General features: G+C 38.3%; 1 protein-coding gene across 1 annotated transcript in view; it reads left to right on the top strand.

The window, feature by feature from the left end:
- garz (Sec7 domain-containing protein garz) overlaps positions 1-12763 on the top strand; it is a 332880-nt gene extending 320117 nt beyond the window's left edge. The window contains exon 33 of the mRNA XM_067136362.2: positions 3655-12763. Coding sequence (XP_066992463.2) covers positions 3655-3780 — 126 coding nt within the window. The 3' untranslated portion in view covers positions 3781-12763. The remainder of the gene's footprint in view (positions 1-3654) is intronic.
- Positions 12764-22775: the final 10012 nt, after the last annotated feature.

Raw genomic sequence — 22775 nt, 5'->3', positions numbered from 1 at the left:
GGTTGCTTTTGTCCACGAAACTGTATCGCCAACATTGATCTTCTTCATCAAATCAAAAGCTGAGTCTTCTTTATCCATGTGTGCCACTAACGACCGTAAAACCCTCTTATGATAGTCTAATTTGAATGCTTGAATGATTCCTTGATCCAATGGCTGAAGATGAGAAGTGGTATTGGATGAAAGGAACAAGAGTTTTACATTTGAAAGCTGTATTTCTGGATGACACTTAGCATTATTTAGCAATAAGATCACATTACGGTTTCTGGCCTTCATCTTGGAATCCAAAGCTAGGAGCCCCTTCTCGAATATTGCTGACGTCATCCATGTGTTTTTATTCACATGCCATTCGACACAAAGACAATTTAAAATCATGTTTTTAAAGCACCTGGGTCTTGAGGATTTACCGATTATTAGAGGATTTTCCTTTTCACCGAGTGCGTCACAACAAAACATGATGTTGATTCTTTCTTTTGATATTTTTACACCCTTGCAACTTTCATTCGGCAAAGTTAGTGACTTCTTCGGGATCGCCCTAAAGAACAGACCAGTTTCATCAACATTCAAAATGTCTTTCAGTTCGTAACTATTCAAAATGTCTAGTAACCATCTTTCCAATCCTCTACTTCAGTCGCAGACACCTCACCACCTTCTCCACAGACTGTTTTGAAACTAACATTATGACGTTTTCTAAAACAATCTAACCAACCATTGCTAGCTACAAAATTCTCAACTTTCAGATTATTTGCGATTTCTCTAGCTTTTTCTTGTAACACTGGTCCACTCACACACAGTTTCTTCACTCAAACACACTTGAATCACTCATATACCGCAATGTTCACTTCTGAAAAACTTACTCCCGCTTTCTTTTCACTCCTCGATTCCTATTTTCTTCCCACTCCTTTAAAATTTCAGTTCTATTTTTCACAATAGTGTTTGAGTTTTCCCGCAGTTGAATTTTTTGGCAAGCTTTCTCACTGAAAGTCCTTTGTCACTTTCTATAATCACATTTCGTCTTGCCTCAAGATCTAAACATGATCGTCCCTTGTTACTCATGTTTAACAGACAACTGAAATGCTACGGTATTTCTGTCTCGCTAATTAGCGCCTGTACTGTCTTTTCCTTCTCAAGTTGACTACCTGAGCTCTACCTTATCAGCGATAATCCAAGTTATCAATAGAATGATGCAAGAAGGGAAAAAAATCCCCAGGTAACTTGTGAGTCAACAGTCTCTGCCATAATTTCTGGGCAGTTAGAATTCTCAGAATAGGCCTCTACACCACTAGGTAGAACTGCATTCCTATGTACCTTCTCTCCTCTTGCACTCGAAATAGTACAAACATTCCAAAGAGATTTCCTTATGTCTAAAGAATGGTTTTAAAAGAAAGGATGACATGTGGTCCGGCGTCCTGCAACATGTAAAGTGTCCGCTTAAGTCAAGTGGACAAGTCAAATGGAGGTGTCCGCTTAAATGAGACCAATTTAACACTTGTCTTATGTAAAATAAAATCAGTTCCGAGGAAAACTGTCCGTATAGGGAGGTGTTCGCTGAATAAGGGTGTCCGTTAGGGCAGGTTCGACTGTAGTTTGACACTAAAAGTTGAAGATGAAAAATAGTCACAGTGGTGATAAAATTTTTAAATCATGCATAAAATGCATTAAAATAAGGCACTTAACTGCCGTTAAAGGATGATTCAAGTTGATTAATCTGGATGCTGAAGATTTTTAAAATTTGCATATCATTCAATAGGATACAAAGTTCTGATAGCTATAAGTCATTATATGGTAGCAGTGGCATTTAGAAATTAAGTTATGCACATGCAGTGAATAATGTAGAAATGTTACATTGGTGCCGTTCAAAGAGCTTCTAGTTTGATGCCCCTAAAAACTGAAGGCGAAAGTTGCACATGAAGGTCAAATTATTTCTATGAAGTAGGTGGTGAAGATTTGCAGTTCAGTGCAAAAACAATTGGACCAATAAGTAATAATAATAATAAAAGCCAAATTAGTACAAGGGCTGTTGAAAAAAGGAGACCGATCGAATAGCAAAAAATAATGAAAATATATATGTGACTCACCTTGCGCTGTGGTGTGTTGGATGTATTGCATAACTGATATGAATGGAAGCATGAGTAGGGAAGATCAAGAAGGGAGGAGAAAAAACGGGGTTAAGGCAGATCGTAGAGAACAGGGAATGGGAGGGGGGAGTGAGGAGGGGCTATTTTTATGGTGGGGCTGAGGGTGTGGGAATAGGGGTAATTGCTGCGGAAAGGTGCCATGAATTGAATGAAAAATCGATTTATGATTTGTTAAATTAACGTTTCTAAAAATAATAATGAGAAGGTCAAATAGAATATTAGGCTGTATTCTGTCGTAAGGTCACTGAAATAGAAGATTCCTGCTGGGAAAAAGACTATATTATGGAGGACATTATAGACAGTTTGGCTATAAATCTTGGAGGTGACAGTAGTGAAACTGACAGCAATGATGTTAATGATGGTAGTGACAGTGATGAGAATGACACCGAAAATATGGCCATATTTGCCGCTGCGTTCACCCCTCAGTAAGCTAGGTAAACTAATAGTTTTATACAAGGATTTTAAATTGTTAAAATTTTAAAAATGTAAATGCTGTTAAAATCATTATGCCCATGCATATTTAAATGTTTAAAAAAAGTGAAAGTAAGCTTAAAAATAGTCCGGCCCTGTGGTGTAGGGTGCAACGCATCTGCCTGTCACCCGGTAGACCCGGGTTCGATTCCCGGGGGTCAGGGGTTTTTAATTGTAAATGATTAATATCCCTGGCTTGGGGACTGGTGTTTATGTCGTCCTTAATGTTCCTTTCCTCACATTCAACACTTTACACTTCCGCCATTTCCATATACACGCAGGTTCACAACATATGGTGCAAAGAAGGGGCAAAAGATCCTTTTAGGTCGATGCCCTGAATAAATAGCATTTTTAAAAAAAGCTTAACAATATCAGGCACTATGTTAAAAATTTTGCCATATAAATTGCTGAAGTAGAATTCCCTAATTGATACAAATATAATTGTGTTCCTCACAATAAAAGTGTCAACATGAATATATCTGTTCAGCCATGCTAGAACATAAATCATGAATATTGGTTCACGAATGGGAAAATGAAGAGTTTAATAATGAACTTGCATCTGCTTTACAGAGAGCTTGTGCTGTCCGTCACAACTAATGTTTGTAGCTTAGAGTGTAATAACTGTTACTTGCTGTACCTTCAAGCTGCCGTGACTTCTCATGAGACGCAGATGGTATTTGTGCGAGAGCGACATAAAGCAAGTTGAAGAAAATCTATTCCTGCCTCTTCCTGCACTGACTTCCCATTGTGTTTACCCTATATGATGCACCTTTTCATATTCCAGTGTCTCATGATATGAATTGATTTGTTATTTTATCCTTTACACTTGAAGAATATTGACTTCTTTCTATCCTGTTCCCTTCCTTCCACTTTCCTCCATTTTTCTTCCCATACATATAAAACTTTTCTACGCTCTCCAGTTTGTTGGTGGTTTTTTTACTCGAAATGATACTGGTACATAATATGGTCTATTCCTCTTGCTTGTTGTGATAGCTACTTCCTTCCTGTGTTATTTAGTTGCTAATAATATGTTACTTGCTGCTTGCAGCAAGTGTTCCCTGTGCCAGTCCAGCCACCTTCATCAAGTGTGTTCCTGCTCGACTCTGGAACGAACATGCCTACACTGCCCATCTTATCACCACCTGCAGAGAGTGAGCAGAGTAATGTTCCTTGAAACTCATGATTACCATAAATTGTATAATACCTACCATATACATAGTTTGCATTGTAGCATGCATTACATCTGAAAATGAAATGTGACCTGTTATTTAAATTATGACTTTTAAATATGACATGTAAATTTGTTTGGGAAGTTTTCTTCTCTTTTAATCATTGCAGACTGTAGAAAATTCTAATAAGAAAAAGCAATTAATGTAAAAATAGTTCCTTAATTAAAGTCATACCTTTATGGTATCTTTCTGTTTTTAGTTTCTTTTTTTTTTAATCCTGTTGATGGATCTGAAAATGTTTGTGTTTTGGTTTGCCTTGTGCTGTCTGTTACACAGATATAAGGAAATGAAAAGGAAAAAAAGAGACACCATCAAACAAGAAATAATACCACTACAAAGCAGTATGTACAGTACCTAAATTGTTAAACTATTTACTGTGCATTTGTTGATGATAATGCAGGCTATAAAGCTTCTTGCTTAGTAAGCATTGGAGAATATTGATGGCAATATTGATAGAAAGAAATGTTATTTCAGTTCAAAGTAAGAATCATGTTATGCATGAAATTGTTTAATAGTTGTCAAATTTTATAAGATATTTAAAAGTTTTGAAAGCCTTAAGTTTGTGGTTGTTAACTTTGAGTACTTTCTTATGATACATTTTATCTACTGTCAGTTTTATTGTAATGGAGGGAGGCCATATTTGGGTCTTTTTTTTAGATAGTTTTAAGTTCATTTTTTGTCCCACATTGGGAATTCTATCCAGGTTTGAATTTTCTGATCTATTTTCGGTTCTTTAACTTAATGAACTGAGTTTTCAGATCTGTGTTTTATGTGCTGCCACAGTACATGTATATCACAAGAAGTATGACTTTCTTGTGAAATATCTGCCATCAAATCCAGAAACCTGTGTAACAGTTAATTTTCTGCTGACCATTTATTTAAATTGCATACTGTAAAAAGTGAGAAACAAAATATTCGGTTGACTAGACCAACAGAGAATTGCATAACACAGTTTACACTAAGAAACAGATTAAGTGCCCTCTCAGATAATGTACGGTTGAGATTACGTATGAAGTATAGATATCACTTAGTCCAAAATTCCTTCTCATCAAAAGTATCCAACATAAATTTTGAATTGTGAGATGTTTCTCTTGTTTTCCTATATTTTTGACTGAATTCTTAACAGGAAAATTATATGGTTGCTTCTTATTGATGTTTTTTACATCACCCACTCTCCTTTTTCCCTTCTTCTCTCAGCCTCAGAAGCATGTAAATTGTCAATAAATAAAATCTATATACATAAGCCCAACTGGCAACCATGATCATTAAGGCATCAAGTCTATATGGTCTGACACCATGGTTAGCTGGTTTGAGTCCCGTTAGTCAATAAAGATATTACCATCAGAATGTTGACCGTTGACCAGCACGGTAGGAGAGGTGGTGGTATACAATTTATAATCACTAGATTGTGTGCCAAAAGCTTGCATTCAGTTCAGAACCTCATTGCAGTGTTCATATGGAATGAGGGTATATGCCGCTGTTTGGTGATTCGTCCATCGGATGGGGACATTAAGCCTTGAGCAGACCCTTTTATTCGATTCGACAGGAATAGGCTATGTGCTGGCACCAGGTCTTACCCTCTCCCTTCCTGCTATTATATATCACATCATTTTTTTCTTCTCATCAGCTCCTTTGAGGAGGTTCACATCAGGAAGGGCATCCCATTGTAAGAACTTGCTATGAAGATTCATTACACTTCATACCCGACCCGTACAGCAATGGAACAAGGCTTGTACATATATAAGGAAATTGTTGTGAAGATACTGAAGAATAAAGTTAAAGAATATGTTGCAATTAAATGCTGAATATGGTCTTGGAGAATAAAGGAAGTTGGAAAGGCCAAATTACACATTAAATCAATTTTCAGTTTTCAAACTGAGTAATTCATATTCTATGAATGAAGCAATGGCACCCTCAATGTCAAGAAATAGAAATGTTAATTTCCAGCTTCAACCATTAGGTATCCTGAATTTTTTGTATTCAATCTCCCCCTTTTTACAATGTTTCAAAGATCAATGCACATTTTCACATCACTATCAGCATAAACAGTCAACATCCACTGCCTGAGAAGTCCCCAAACCATTATCACTTCCAGTATAATTGGATCATTATAGTAAATTATAAATTTTCCAGCTAACTCATTCTTGGTTTTTCCCCATTGTGTCAATTTGGGCTCATCAGTTGGTAACTAGCACACCTATCAAGATGCATAGCTTGTGCATGAAATGATTGTATGACTAATTGTAGGAGAGGAAATAATCTGGGCAACTTTTGTAACATGTTCCTTGTTACAAACTTAGTATTTGTGTATTTAAGAATTTTAACTTGAGTCCACACACTGAATCTGTGAAATGACAGTGAGAAGAAAAGCCTTCTGTTCAGGCAGCATCATAGATGGCTGGTCCATTGGGTAGTCAGCACAAACAGGATAGCATGAAAGTGGTAACTTAACATGTTGACGATACACGTTTGGCTGGTGGTCTTGGAGCAGGGAATGTATCAAAATGGGAAAATGAAAGTTGTTTCATATGGACAATCAAAAGCTGCAAACTAATATTTTTAAATAATGTAAGCCTAAGAGAAGTCAGATGAATTACAGCAGATTTTTTGTATGTGTTGAGCCAGATCTGCATAATTACAAAATGGTATGTGGGGCCCTCAGAGCGATGCAACTCTCCTGCTTCCATCTCGAGACTAGTGACATTATGTAAGACCCATACTTCACAGATTCCATGTACAGACTTGAGCATTCCTAATAAGGAAGCAGTTTGGTTTCGAATGAATGGAGAAATAGGGCCATCAGAATCAATCTACTTTCTCTCCAAACGTGTAACATCAGGAAAATGGCTGCTGTGATGGGAATATCACAGAGTTGTCATGATCATTATTATGTCATATTTATGCTGTTTACTACACACGCGTTGATGCATTTTAATTCATTTGATGTTTTTCTCCCTTTAGTGTCAATTTTTTTAAATCTGCCTACTAATCTTTATGTTCAGAAACAAAATTATGATAATTTTTTCTTGGAGCTAAAGCTATAGATTTCCAATAGGTTTGTTAACTTAAAATGGCTTTATAATACCAATATAAATGGTCCATTATTGGACATTAACAATTTTCCTACTAACTCATTCCTGGTTGCCAGCATTTCGCCCCAGTGTGCTAAATAGGATAGCATGAAAGTGGTAACTTAACATGTTGACGATACACGTTTGGCTGGTGGTCTTGGAGCAGGGAATGTATCAAAATGGGAAAATGAAAGTTGTTTCATATGGACAATCAAAAGCTGCAAACTAATATTTTTAAATAATGTAAGCCTAAGAGAAGTCAGATGAATTACAGCAGATTTTTTGTATGTGTTGAGCCAGATCTGCATAATTACAAAGTGCATACCGTGGAGGCCACTACGTAGGCTACTTGGAGCCACCGGCAGTGCCAGTGCACAATAAGAGACTTTGTCTCATTACCAAATTTGATGCCTGCCTGGCCATCAGATGATATAGATGTTGACTCCCATAGGGAACCTGAAATATTTGCCGCGAATGAATAAATTTATAATACCAATATAAATGATCCGTTATTGGACATTATAAACTTTCCAGCTAACTCATTCCTGGTTGCCAGCGTTTTGCCCCCGTATGCTAAGTTGGGCCCTCGTAGTGCATTGGCACTGCCAATGGCTCCAAATAGCCTACGCAGTGGCCTCCACGGTATGCACTAGCCATGCATCTGTTGGGTGAGCTATTTACTAACTGATGTGCCCAACTTAGCACACTGGGGCGAAAAATTTTTTTTTCATAACGTCGCAGCGACACAGATAGGTCTTATGGCGACGATGGGACAGGAAAAGTCTAGGAATGGGAAGGAAGCAGCCGTAGCCTTAATTAAGGTACAGCCCCAGCATTTGCCAGGTATGAAAATTGGAAACCACGGAAAACCATCTTCAGGGCTGCCGACAGTGAGGTCTGGGGTGAAATGCTGGCAACCAGTAACGAATTAGCTGGAAAGTTTATAACGTCCAATAATGGACCATTTATATTGGTATTATAAATTTACTCATTCGGGACAAATATTTCAGGTTCCCTATGGGAATCAACATCTATATCATCTTAAAATGGCTTTGTCCATTCTGAAATTTTCATGAAGATACATCAGAGATCTCTGTGACTTCTTCAAGGGATAAATAACATTTGGGACAGCACACTTCAGTGTTTGGCTGAAGGAATAATTTACCGAGTGAGTCGCTGTGTGGTTTGGGTCATGTAGTTGTCAGCTTGCATTTGGGAGATAGTGGGTTCAAACCCCACCGTCGGCAGCCCTGAAGATGGTTTTCCATGGTTTCCCATTTTCACACCAGGCAAATGCTGGGACTGTAGCTTAATTAATGCCATGGTCACGTCCTTCCTATTCCTAGCCCTATCTTGTTGTCACCATAAGATCTCTGTCGGTGCAACATAAAGCAAACTGTAAAAGGAATTAATTTGATTGGATAGCCTTATGCTAAACTGAGCAGATTATATGTATTTTTAAAAGGTCGGTCAGTGCGGAAAAGGGTGCAACAGAAATAGGAGACGAGGACAAACATGGAAACACAAAAGGACAGGGATAATCTACACATCTTCATACATTGCTGTCTTCAAATAGATAGGCACTCTCCTCATCAAACCCAGTTCTTCTTCTCAGCCCCCAACAAGCTTGTTTCTGCTTCCCAGCTTCATCAGGAGGGCGGAAGTCAACGCTCATCGAGGGGCCATCTCGACAGATCTTCGTTCTTGATGTAGGATAGAAGAAAGTCGGATAAGTACAGAGAAAGGGAAGAAACATAAGACAAAGATAAACAATGATGAAGCTGGGAAACGGAAACAAGCTCGTCTGGGGCTGGGAAGAGATGGATGTAGAAGAACTAGGTTTGATGAGGAGAGAGCCCCATCTATTTGGAGACAGCAGTGTAAGAAGATGTGTAGATTGTCCTCATCTCCTATTTCTGTTGCTCCCTTTTCCTGCACTGACCTGTCGTTGTGTTTGCCCTATTATGTTGTGGGCATACAAGGAAAAGGCACTAAGTCCAAAATGATAGTTTTGAGATAAACATATTTTAAAGTTCAATTAGTTCTGAAAAATCTGTTTTTATTTTAAGCCTGGTTTTCTTGTCTTTATCTAGTTATATATTTGGCTATATCTTCATTATTTATGTACCCTATGGAGTAAATTTTAACCCAATGTTATGAACACAATAATTGATAGCGCATTACGTCATGTTTAGTTCTCAGGAAGCTACGTGGACATCCGTAGGATTTTAACAGTCATCCTCAGAGTCATCTCTTGCGCTATCTTCTACTGCAGGTTCTGGAATTCTGTCAGTTGATGTGTCAGATGTTGGTAGGGTGTTATACCAACCATGAAGCTCCTCAGGGATAATTCCACGTCGACATAACTTAAGATCATCTTTCTTTTTCCGCAACTTATTGAAAATTGGTGTGTGTAGGCTTTTGGCAGTTGCTTTAAACAAGCAGGTGGTCGTCCCTTTCCAAGAATGTTAATTGCTCTGTATTCTTCGGAATTGTCATACTTATATTGTAGTACCCATGGAGTAGTTTCTTTTGTGTACTTGAAACACTTAACTTTGAGCCATTTCACTATGTTGCCATGAACATCTTTTGATTTGTTTTGGACTATCCGTTTTGTTAATTTCAGAAGACAAATAGTCAGAATATTTCAATTCCTTCACAACGTAAGGAACGTTCTTCCTATTCTGAAGCTTTTTTGTTCGAGCAATTCGAAATATTGCAAGCCAGTCCTGCATGTTGAACACAGGGACAAACTTTTTGGCATTTTCTATGGCGCTGTGCATAGAATCGACCTCCATGTAAGTGTGGCCACTTTCCAAGAACATGAAGATACGTTAGTTTGCACAATCCAGAGCATCATAGCTGCAACGTGCGGGTTTCTGTTCTGACCCCTGCATGTGTCAGAAAACAGGGACACCTCAGTAACATGTTCAGGAAGGGAATGGAGATATTGAGACAAACATGTACCATTTTCTCTACTACCCCTCCTGCATTTTAACTCAGTCCATGCAAACAGTAAGTGGAATTCTGTACTGAACTGTATTCATAAACCGTGAACTTGTAGACGCAGATCTTTCTTCTGTAATACAGTTGATTCACATCTGAGGATGGTATTTGCAGTACTGACTGAAAATCAAATATCGTAGTTCAAAATTTGGGTCTGAAGCAGCCCTAAAGTTTTGCAATGCTCAGTCCACTATTCAAGTACAAACATTTTGTTATTTTCCTTGAATAATGTGATTCTACCACTGGAAAACTTTCAATGTGACGTTTAATGTCTTTGGTAACTTCCGGTTTTGTTTTGTTTTGTTGGCTGGTGTATGTTTTCCTCTCTGATCTTCACCATTGAAACTACCACAAGAATTCCTATTCTTGAAAGCTGTCAGAATTACTTTGTTGCTAATGTGAAGTGTTTTCAGGAAAAAAATCCTGACAAACCCTTAACTGTTCTCCTTCTTGTTCAAGGAGGTACTGTTTAGAATCTTCACAGTGTTTACCATTGTTCAGACAAACTTTCCTCCTTTTTGGTGTACTGCTGACGACATTTCGGAGAATAAATTATTCCTGTTGTATATAATTGTCCAACTTCCAGAAGATTGAACAGATTTCCTTTCGGTGTTTCTCAGAGAAACGTTTGGTACACTTAAATCTGCACTTACAGTCCACAGGTCTTGAATTCTGGCGTCCCGTTGCAAGTGTGTTATTTTATATGGCAATCCCTCTGGATGTTTATTCCTTTCTATATTTTGTTTCCATTTGCTAGGATTACTTTTCTTCCACCTGCTTCTCTTTTCCATTATAGGCTCGACAGGAGTTGCGGAATCTTCATTATCTTAGAAATTGAAAATTTGACAGTTTTGCTTCCTTTGGTGCTTAGGTAATAGAGTAATCTGCAACACAATACAATCACTGTGATTTAATAGGTGTACAACATTAAATTACCTTTAAGGGATGTCAAGTACTGAAATTACAGAACGTACCTTTGCAGGCCTCGGATTCAAGTTTGTAATCAGAATCCAAATCCATAATATCTGAAAGATCGCTATCAAAAGCATCATGTAATTCTTGCAATACTGCATTTTGTTCACTTATGATTGGTGAATCCTCTGATGGCACATACTGTTTACTGCAACCTAAAAGTTAATTTCAGCTATTAAGTATCCATCCCCCATTATTCGTAGTAGTAACATAACCCCAAACTGTATTATGGTAGTCTATTCCTCCATTTGGTTGTGGCACACAACTGAATCAAAGTATTTACTTACTAGCAACTACTTCAGCGTCGTTTTACAATGCTAACTGCACCAATTTCCTTCTTCTACTAAAACTCATATTATTTTAAGTGCACATTGAACACATTAATCGGTCACTAAACTGCACTAAATACTATAGGCCACTGCCACATGGATCATGCAACATGTGAGATGCATGATCAATAATGGACTTGCAGCATTATGTGCATTTAATGCCTTTTGTTTTAAAACGGACTTACTGCTTTCTTACAGGTTATTACCGTATGTTGGAAATGGTAAGACGTAGGACTTAGTGTTTTTTTGCAGTGGATAGAGTACACATTGTTGTACATAGTGCCACTAATAACTCATTTTGGCCATTTTTGGACTTATAGCCTTTTCCTTGTATGCCCACGATGTGTTCCTTTCATATTTCTCTCTCTCTGTTTGGATATTTTTAAAAGGGATAATGACATCGAACAAAAACTTAAAGTAGCACTTTCTTATGCCAGAGAGAGCTGTGAAGTATTTGTGCTCCAACGGAAGGAAATAAGTTATAGATGGAAAGTATGCTAATGCAGATAAGCCTAAGGTTCATTGAAATTACACAACATAATTACATAATGCTAAGAATTGTTTCATTTTTGATCAGTCAACATTTGTATTATTCTTAGCTGTGATCAAATTATAATATCTGTATTCCCTTCCAATAATAGTAAATATGGATATGGACATTTTAATCCACATTACATGTTCAGAGGTGTTGCACCATTTGTTAACATATTGAATAATAAGTTACGAGTGTGAATTACTGAAGTTTGATATCCTTAATACATTAATCATAAAATAATTTAAATAAAACATAAGTGAATCCTGCTCCTACAACTACAGTCATGCAGTGGATTCATAAGTGTAAATAAATAAGATGTATGAATGTGCACCAGTTTTCTCAGATTTTCTCTGAATCATGTTACTGTCACTAGGTTCTCTTTTGTGTAAGAACATCTAGTTGTATATGTTTCTTGTTGACATGTTCACCATATCTGAACATATTAGCTGCTATGCACTATTCTCAAGCTTATTTGTGACTGAAATGGGCACTTGCTGTATAGTCACTGTAAAATCTTCAGAAGGAGCATTTAGTACAATGAATAACACTTCCAATATACTAAAACTATCCCAGCTTTGACCCACCACTCAGCTCTTCTCCATTGTATGCAAAACACATTAGTAATCCTTTAAAATGTAAAAAGAATATTGGAACAAAAGTGTGAAATTAAAACTGAAAAGTTTGATCATGTTTTCACCCTATTCTTAATGTTCTTCCTTCATACTTGTTCTATCTTTAAGAATATAACATTATGTATTCTTTAAATCCTGTTAATTGCTGTATCATGAAAGCATTCAGAAACTAAATGTTTTAATCTTCATGTTAAAGTGTAATACAAACTACAAGTGTAACTATTCAAAATAATGTTGATATTAACCAATGTACAAAATCTGTGTAAAAAAAAAAAAAGATATATTTTTATGGGATTACATGTTGAAATATGTTAGTTACAGTAAATATTTGTGTAGATTATGTATTGTTATGTCTGGAAGAAGTGAAGCTAGTCTCATGAAAATACAGTTTAATTTTTATTCTGTCCTGCATCTCATGACAGGGATTATGTTAAATCTCTATTCTAAGGCCTTCCCACACTGGCAACTTTTATTTTAGAACAGTTAAATAATTTGTTGGTTTAAAAATTGCTCTAGTCTTCTGTGTGCATACACTGGCAACTAAAAGGTGTTTGTAAGCTGGGTTTCTATGGCAAAGACGAAAACAATTATGGATCTATTCAATAGTTTTATATACTGTTTAATGGCTTAAGGGAATACCCTTACATGTTTTCAGTCATTTCATTGATATCCAACAAAATCTTGTGTGAGTAACAGGAAGCAGCTCAATAATTGCCCGTGCACACTGACAGGCTTGAACATGCATGGTCTGTTGTCAGTGTTGATCACTGTTCTACCAATTCAGATCATATATTAACACTTGTATATGAAAGCTCCTATTTGAACCAAGAAACTATTTTTGTTTTTAAAATTATACCTTAATCTGATTTAAGGTGTATATTCAAATTCAAGGAGAGCTTATACATAGAGTGCACACAATTTGTGATCATGTAAAATGTTATCATTCAGATATTCTTATCACTTTCATGAAGATCCGTCCGCACGAATATTTAAAAAATGAAAAATGTAATTTATAGTAATCAATAATTAAGTTTATCTCAATTTTGCTTTCATAAAACTTTGTCTAAGAATAAAGGTGGCTGTACTGCATTCACAAAATGAGTTACACTATCTGCACTCTTTGACCCTCTGGTCGTAGTGTTAACAAATTCTGAAGGACAAAGTAGAAGGCGGTGCTGTCAGCCATTCACTTACTCGACTTTCACCTTTGAGTAATAATTCCACGGGTTGTACATTGTGAAGTTTAAGTTATTACAGGGTAATTATCGCTAGTGTGGAGAAAAAAACCTAATGATTTAAACCTTAAAGATAAACTTTCAATTATTGAACAAATTGCTTAGAATGTGTCAATGCAGTGCAGCAGTACATTTACAGATTTCACACCATCTCTGCAAATTGTTAATAAAATCGAGGCAATACTGTGAAGGCTGGGAAAGAAAAGCAAAACTTGAACTGTAAAAGCTTTTGTGGTGGCAAAAACAATGAAACTGAATCAGCTTTAAGACTTTGGTTCACTAATGTTCACGAACAAGATGCACATGTTGATGGACCATTAATGTGACTAAAATTAATGTGACATTAATGTGACTTGTTAAGGAAATGGAATAAGATGATTTTGTAACAACAGAAGGATAATTTTAACTCTGGAAAAATGAGAGAACATTGAGTACAAAGATGGACAGAAGAGGAGTGGTCAAAAATTATTCGCGAATACTCTTGGATTGTGTGTTTAATATAGTGTGGTCTTGTCTGTATTATTGTGCCTTGCCTAAGCATACTTATTTGTTCAAGAATGAAAGTACTAAAGGATGACATACATCAAGCAAACTGTTAACTGTCTTGTGCTGCATAAACATGAATGGCGACAAAGAAGGCTTCTGGTAATTGGCAAACGCAATAACCCATGATGCTTTAAAGATGTGCAGCAATTTCCAGTAGACTATGATCAACTCTCATGGATGGATGGATGACTGGCTTTAATATTCAAAGAATGGCTCTTAAAGTGGGTTGGAAGATTAAATCGAAAGATCATCTTGCCTCAAGGAGATATATTAAGTGGCCTTCTTTTTGCATTACATATTAGTGATCTTGAACACCTTATTTCGCTGCATGTTCGTGTTCTCATTTATCCGGATGACAATAGTTTTATACACATCTCATAATTATATTGATGAGGCACGCACACTTATGAGTAACGTTGTGAGTGAGGTATACATGTGGTTTCATGATAATGGACTCCGGTTATCTCTCAATAAATGCGCCACAATGCTCTTTACACAGAAGCGTTCATATGATCACTCCCCTCTCACTTTTCAAGAACATAGTATTTCATTAAATACCTTGGGATAATATTTGACCAAAAGCTTACTTGGCAACGGCATCTTACATCATTACGTCAAAAAGCTAATAGATACCTTCAAGTTTTACAAACTGTTATACGGCGCCAGTGGGGTGCGGATCCCGTTACCGCCCTCTCATTATATAAAGCGACTATTCGCTCATATTTTGACTGTTGTTCTCATATCATACATTCAGCCTTGCTTACATCCCTTACGCTACTTAATACCCTTCAATTTCGTGCTTTACGACTTTGCCTTGGAGCTCTCAAGACTACCCCTACTAATGCATTATTAGTAGAGGCAGGTGAATTTCCCCTAGTACTTAGACGGTGTATGCTTGCTCAGAAATATTTGCTCCAAAATGCCTTGCCTTTTCCTCCTCCCCTTTATTCCCGAAGCTACAGCTCTTATATGAATATTATCAAGCAAGCCCTCCCCGTACTGGACGATTTCCCGCTATATACACAGCTTATATTAGCTTTAATAATTTTCGAACTTCGCTTCTTAAAACATCTACACTCCCTATGTATTCTTTTCCTTTTGATAGTTTTCAGTATATCCCTAATGTAATTTATTCTAATAAGTCTTTATTTTCCGTATCCATGACTAATTCCAGTCTACCTTGTCCCTCATTGGAAAAATCCGCACCTCACTTCTTTCGTAGGTGGCGTGAATATATATACTGATGGTTCTAAACATTCCCACGGCATTGGTGCTGCTTTTTACATTTCTCACTCCCACACAATAGAACGTTTTCACCTCCCAGTAACATTTTCCATTTTCTTGGCCGAATTATTTGCTATCCAACAAACCTTACTGTATACCCAACAACATTCCTTCCCCAAAGTTACAATTTATACCAATGTTCAAAGTGTTTTACATGCTCTAACATCATCTTCCCCCTCTCTCAATTGGTATGTATACCCTGTTAAATCTTTACTTTTACAACTTGAGCATGATGGAGTATATTTAACGCTTGTCTGGATCCCAGGGCATTCTCACATTGCAGCTAATGAACTCGCTGATTCCACTGCTAAAGAATAAATTGTAAAGAAGCCAGTCGACTTTGCACCTCCCCACCTCCCAATAGCTATACCTCCCCTGGATTACTTCCCGTGTTTACAGGAGACTGCCTACCGGGCTTGGCAAGGTCAATGGAGTCAATCAGCACATTCCAAAGGCCACTACTATTATCAGCTTCAACCATCCATCCCCTCACAACCTTGGTTTTATAAGGGAACATATTCATGACGACATATCACTAACATTATCCGCCTCCGGTTCAATCATGCTCTTAGCCCCCAATATAAATATTGTTTTCAGCTCGCTACTTTGCCTTATTGTGTGTGTGGTGATTCTGATGGCAACTCTAATCATGTTTTTTTTCCCAATGTCCTGTCTATTTACATCCTCGCCGTAAATTTCTCCATACTCTCATACGGATGAAAATTCCCTTTCCTACTAGTATTCCATGTTTGTTATCTGACCCTTCCCCTGCCAAGATACAGGTTCTTAATTTCTCAATGATGCTCAATTGACTTTGTGAATTTCATTCTCGCTCCTGCTTCCATTTGAACTGTGTGTACAATCCCTTCTCTACGAGGCTTATGTATCCCATAGTAATACTGCTCATTACATAATAGTTTGTGTTTTTTACGTGTGAATCCGCTTTATCCCATGTGTGACTTTATGGAATCATATAGTTTCTCGTGTGTTTTTCTATATTAAAAGTGTAGTGACTGGGTAAAAATACAAGAGCCCATGAGCATCAAGAAAGAAGACAAGAAGTTTGGCTTCATTATGACAAAACGGTCCATCTTCAAAAAGAAGTTACTTATATGGCACAAATTGAGGAAATAACGTGCAACTCACAAGCCTCTTATAGTCTTCCCAACGCTGCAACTTAAACACAGCACATCTCTCAACCACGGTACAACCCCAGGATCCCTAGGATATTGTTGTTTCCTGGAACCGATGTGCAAAATCTGACATGATGTTGCAAGTTTGCAACTGTTTCTGGTCGTGGCCCCCGTTATCTCGGTGCTCTATGGGGAAATATCCTCACACATCATAATCCTAAGTGTTTTCCTTTCATTCAAGCAGTACAAATATGGAAAATTATGTATGGCCCTATTGAGCCTTGCTAGTACATTCTTTGTCGCTATGCTAATTTAACATTTCGGCATAAGTTTTTAAGTTGTTCGTACCGTACGTAAAACAACGGCTGATCCTCGCTCTAGTTCTAGGAAACATTAGGGGGGGGAGGTGTGCTGGCCCCCATGGGGCCCCCCCTTGGCTACCCCAGTGGTCTGGTGTTTTACATACCTTTAAAAACACTTGTTATTTAATAATCCCCGGTAGAAAAGGTTTTCGTATTTGTTTTCTCATCTTTTTTATGCCTTTTAATATTCTCATCTCATCTTCATAGAAATGGTAGATAGCTTTTATCTTTTACTGTACCCGTACATACATGACGTAAAATGCACTCATGTTGAGAAATAAAAAAATACAGATCGAGTGTTAACTGTACGTATAACTGTTGGATAGTTTTTACTTGTGTATTCAATAGTACGTTTTCTCCCTTAACACATTCTCTTACCTTGTCCACTGCAGAAACATCCCAACGAGGTTCTACTGAATGAACTAATCTTTGAAATCAGCCACCAACTCGGCGCCGTATTTTAAGGTGTATCACATTCTTACTTAATTTTAATACATATCATTAAAATTAAGAGATCATTTATTCCGGAAATCTCCTATTGTTACAGACTTCAATTTTTTTCATTGTTTTGTACACACACACACACACACACACACACACACACACACACACACACACACACACACACCCCCGTCGCATTACTTCTTGTTGACTGTGCAGTTTCTTTCCCCCTCACTTCTAATTCCCAATCGCCACTACAGCTTAAAAACGCACAATATCTATGAAGATCGTCACAGAAAACCCCTGTGGGTGGGGACGGTATAATACCCACGGTATCCTCTGCCTGTCGTAAGAAGCGACTAAAAGTGTCTCTTAACTTGGAAGCATGGGTTGGCGACCACGGGACCCTCAGCTGAATCATGATATTTTCCACTTACTTGTGCCAGTCTCCTCACTTTCATCTATCCTACTATCCTATCTGACCTCTCTGTCAACTATTGTTCTTTTCCAACCCCGATGGTATTACAGCGCTCGAGGCCTAGGGTGTTTTTCATTTTCACGCCCTTCTTGGCCCTAGTCTTCCTTTGGCCAACACCTGCATTTTTCGAAGTGTCGGATTCCTTCCATTCTTTCTCTCTGAATAGTGGGGTTTTTTTTGTTTTCCTATTTGCTTCACATCGCACCGACAGAGATATGTCTTATGGCGACAATGGGATGGGAAAGGCCTAGGAATGGGAAGGAAGCGGCCGTGGCCTTAATTAAGGTACAGCCCCAGCATTTGCCTGGTGTGAAAATGGGAAACCACAGAAAACCATCTTCAGGACTGCCGACAGTGGGGTTGGAATCCACTATCTCCCGATTACTGGATACTGGCCGCACTTAAGCGACTGCAGCTATCGAGCTCGGTAAATAGTGTTGTATAGAGGATGGTTGCCTAGTTGTACTTCCTCTTAAAAAAATAATCACCACCACCATCAATTGTCACAGAACACCTCTAGCTTGGTCTGCACCACAAGAAGCTACCCTGCCAACAAAAATTGTGACGTATTCAGGCAGGTGTACGTCCTATCTACAGTTATTAACAAATTATAACGTAAGGGTTATTCAGCTAAGATGTCCACCTGAAATAACTCTTGAACCGTTTAATATACTGATATTCTGTTTTCACTTTTGTTAATGGTAATAAGGGGCTCATAGTTCAACATGCAGTACATTTCCAGGCTTTCGACAAAATTTATCGGCACACACGTTTCCAAATGAGAACTGCTGATGATATACTATCAAGCTTACACTCATAGTTACTGGGACGTCACACAGCTCGCAGCACAGAAGTATCATCTCGAGAGCGTTGCCCATAATCCCTGTCGAAAAAATTGGAACAAATCGGACATTTTAGATTAGACATTCCACTCATGTGTAATGGTGGTTGCATATGCAGCCATGCACATCTTGCCCCGTCTCAAGTTCAAATAATGCGCGCCTCTAGTATCCGGATAGATGTACATCCTATTTGCAATTATTTACTAATTATACAGGATTATTCAGCTAAGATTTCCACTTCAAATAAGTTGTGAACAGTTTAAGATATTGACATTCTGTTTTCACTTTCGTTAATGGTACTATAGGGGCCATTTATCGACTCATATGGTTCCATGTGAAAATGTTATTTCACGCAATCATTGCTTATGGTATAAAGTTTACACTCATAGTTCTGGGACGTGACATGGATTGCAACGCAGGAGAATCGGTCTTGAGAGTCTCGAGATTCATGACATCAGTCTCGAGAGCATCGAGCGAGAGCGTTGGCCATCACTAGTTTGGCCATGTCAAGAGGTTTGACTAACAGAGAATCGCTAAGGAGTGATTGGAGATGGCACCCAAGGACCAAACAAAGATCAATTATATAGGCCCTTTTGCTAATTTATGTGGAGAAAATTCGGAACTACCCGTAATTCACATATCAAATCACTCGAGGTCCTTCAAGAGCACTAGTATGCACCTTCTTAAAGCTTTGAAAGAAGCACGTTGCCTGGAGGCAAAAATGGGCAATGAACTAACTAAATCTGCAAAAAAATAGCTGACGATTTAAGCTGCGTAAAAAATGCCTGAAACGAAGTGCAACCAGAAACAATAATGAAGTGCTACATTCATTTCCGCTTTTAACCTTTGGATACTGCGGACACTCAAGACAGTAGAGTTGAAAATGTATGCATAAGTGAGCTGAATAAACTGTGTAGTGCAGCAGGTGTTAATACCTAGTGATGGGCAGTCTGAGACGAGGTCTCGAGATTTCTCGGGATTTCTTGAGACTAGCGCAGGCACTATTTCTCACGAGAAATTTCGAGAGATCTCGAGTGTGTTGTTCCCGCATTGTGCGGCGAGCAGCGTGTCCAAGGCCTACAGATAGTCGGAGCTGAATGTTGCTTGTGCTGAGTATGCAGATAGCCAACCACGGGCCTTCCCAATTTCGTAAATACGTGTCAACAAGCGACTAGGGCATTCATTTCTACCCAGGTCTATTTTGACGCAGTATAACATAATTACTCTGGCATTGTATGCACTGGTAGGAACAAGAATGAGTGGTTTAAGTACAGAACCTGACGGCTACTGTAGGTACATGTACCTGGATACTAGAGGTGTGCAGTATTCGAGCTCGAGACGGGGCAAGATTCACCTTGCTACATGTGCAACCACCATTACGCATGAGTGCAATTTGTAATAAAAATGCTTCAGTTTGCTCCAATTCTTTCAACAGGTAGGTGTACATCGTTATCAGACCCCACATTCAATAACATATGTATACTGCTTCTGTTTACTGATATTTTGGTGACGAAGGAAATAATTCCTTACAATGTTATAGAATATTCGCGTCATAATTTGGTAATTCAATATATGACGGTGCAATGTGAAATTGTGTCTAGTTGTACGCGACAACTCGAAGACGATGTCCGAAACGCAATGTAAGTCGTGGATGTCGGTTATTTTGAAGAGATGTGACATAGCACAGGCTGCTGTGTTGCTTATTCAAAACATGTAAAATACATCGGCAGAAATGCTTCTGGGATGATCCGACACTTAAAAACATGATATAAATGAAGGGGAATAGTCACAGAACACCTCCGGCCCAGTCTGAATCACATGAAGCTACATTGCCGACGACTGTGAGGCTCCAGGTAGGTTTACATCCTAATAACAGTTATTAACAAATTATACAGGTTATTCAGCTAAGTCCACCTGACATAACTCGTGAACAGTTTACTGGCATTCTGTTTTCACTTTCTTTGTGGTATTAAGGAGCTCATAGTTCAACATGCAGTGCTTTCCTAGGCATTTGACAAAATTTATCGTCGCACACGTTTCCATATGAGAACTGCTGATGATGACTATCAAGCTTACACTCGTAGTTACTGGGACGTCGCATAGTTCGCAGCACATGAGAATCTGTCTCGAGAGCGTTGCCCATCACCCCAGCTGAAAGAATATTGGAGAAAAGTCGGGCATTTTAGATTACACGTTCCACTCAAGTGTAATGGTGGTTGCGTATCTAGCAAAGCACATCTTCTCCGTCTCAGGTTCGAACTATGCACGCCTCTAGTATCCAAGTAGGTGTACATCCTATCTACAGTTATTCACAAATTATGCATGGTTATTCAGCTAAGATGTCCACCACAAATAAGTCGTGAACAGATACTGACATTCTGCATTCACTTTCGTTGATGGTATTAACGGGTTCATTGTTGAACATGCAGTACTTTTCCAGGCTTTTTACAAAATGTATTGGCTCACAAATTTTCATATGAGAACGTTATTTTATGCAATAACTGCCAATAATATACTATCAAGTTTACAGTCGTAGTTACAGGTATATCGCACAGCTTGCATTACAGGAGGATCGGACTCGAGATTCTCGAGCGAGAGCGTTGCCCATCACTATTAATACCATTTCTGCAATAAACAAACAAATTTCATGCTTCAAGGCTGGAAAATATTGGGACGAAGTAGCTGTGGAAATTGATCCAGATCCTAAATGTCATTAAAAGGAAGGTAACAGATAGTGATGATAGCAAACCTGGCATAAAGCCAAAGTGAAGATGGCATACCTGACATAGAACCGATCCCACTTAACAAAGCATTGCAAAGTATCGCAAGATGCCTATGAACACATGGGAATCAGAAACTGATAGACTTGTTATCTGAGGTGCAGAAAGAATACAGAAATATTGTGGTCAATTAACGTTTGAAGAAAGTGACTCAGATTTCAATAATGCATTACCCGAAGGAGGACAATTTGTGACGTACTCTAATGTTCCTTCTGTACATGCAGATTATATCTTACAATTCATAAGTCCTGTTATTCTCTAAAACCATTACATTTTTCTTTTGCTACTTGCTTTACATTGCACCAACAAAGATAGGTCTTATGGCGATGATGGGTCAGGGAAGGCCTAGGAGTGGGAAGGAAGCGGCCGTGGCCTTAATTAAGGTACAGCCTGGTGTGAACATTGGAAACCACGGAAACCATCTTCAGGGCTGCCAACAGTGGGGTTCGAACCCATTATCTCCCATATGCAAGCTCACAGCTGAGCACCCCTAACCGCACGGCCAACTTGCCCGGTACCATTACATTTAAATCCGGAATATTGTGATGTAGTACTAGTATTAAATTCTAATATATTGGTTCATTAGTGCAGGAGAAAAAAAAAAGTGGCATCAACTGCTGAAGTTTACAGGAGGATTGATCTTGCTTCATCTGCCTTCTGGATTGCTTGAATAGTGCTCGTGGAATAAACTTAACATCGTGATCAAAACTAAAATCTGCATCTTTCACTCGCTCATCTTCCAGTTCTGTCGTATGGTTCTGAAACGTGGACATTACTAAAAGCAGGCATCAGCAAACTGGAACTACTCCAAATGCAAGTCTCTGGCTAATAATGGAGGTCTCTCTGCATGATGGGCTCTCTAACTAAACCATCAGACTGAAGTGTAGAAGCCAACAATCAAAGAATGAATTCAAGATCGGAGATTGTGGTGATTTGTCTATGCATGCTGAATATCCAATGCCGACTACCTCACTGATTACTCTGACGACAAACATCTACTCATTGGATGACCTAAAAAACCTAAGGCTTAGGCTTCCTGATGCCAAACATGAAGTCCTCCACTGCCAGGCCAAGAAAATCATTTTATGTTGAACATTTGTGATCCAACAGCACCATAGCAGTGTGCATTGACTTTAAGGCCAATCTCGTCCAACCACTGGCTAAGAGATAGTAGTAGTAGTAGTAGTAGTAGTAGTAGTAGTAGTAGTAGTAGTAAATAGTTTGTACTTTTAAAGAGACCACCACTAAAAAAGACAATTTGCGACTGTTTGTTTATCATGTACACAGCTTCAAG

Source organism: Anabrus simplex, chromosome 1 (assembly GCF_040414725.1).
Source record: "Anabrus simplex isolate iqAnaSimp1 chromosome 1, ASM4041472v1, whole genome shotgun sequence".
Taxonomy (NCBI): Eukaryota; Metazoa; Arthropoda; class Insecta; order Orthoptera; family Tettigoniidae; genus Anabrus; species Anabrus simplex.
This window is presented reverse-complemented; position numbering and strand designations above follow the sequence as displayed.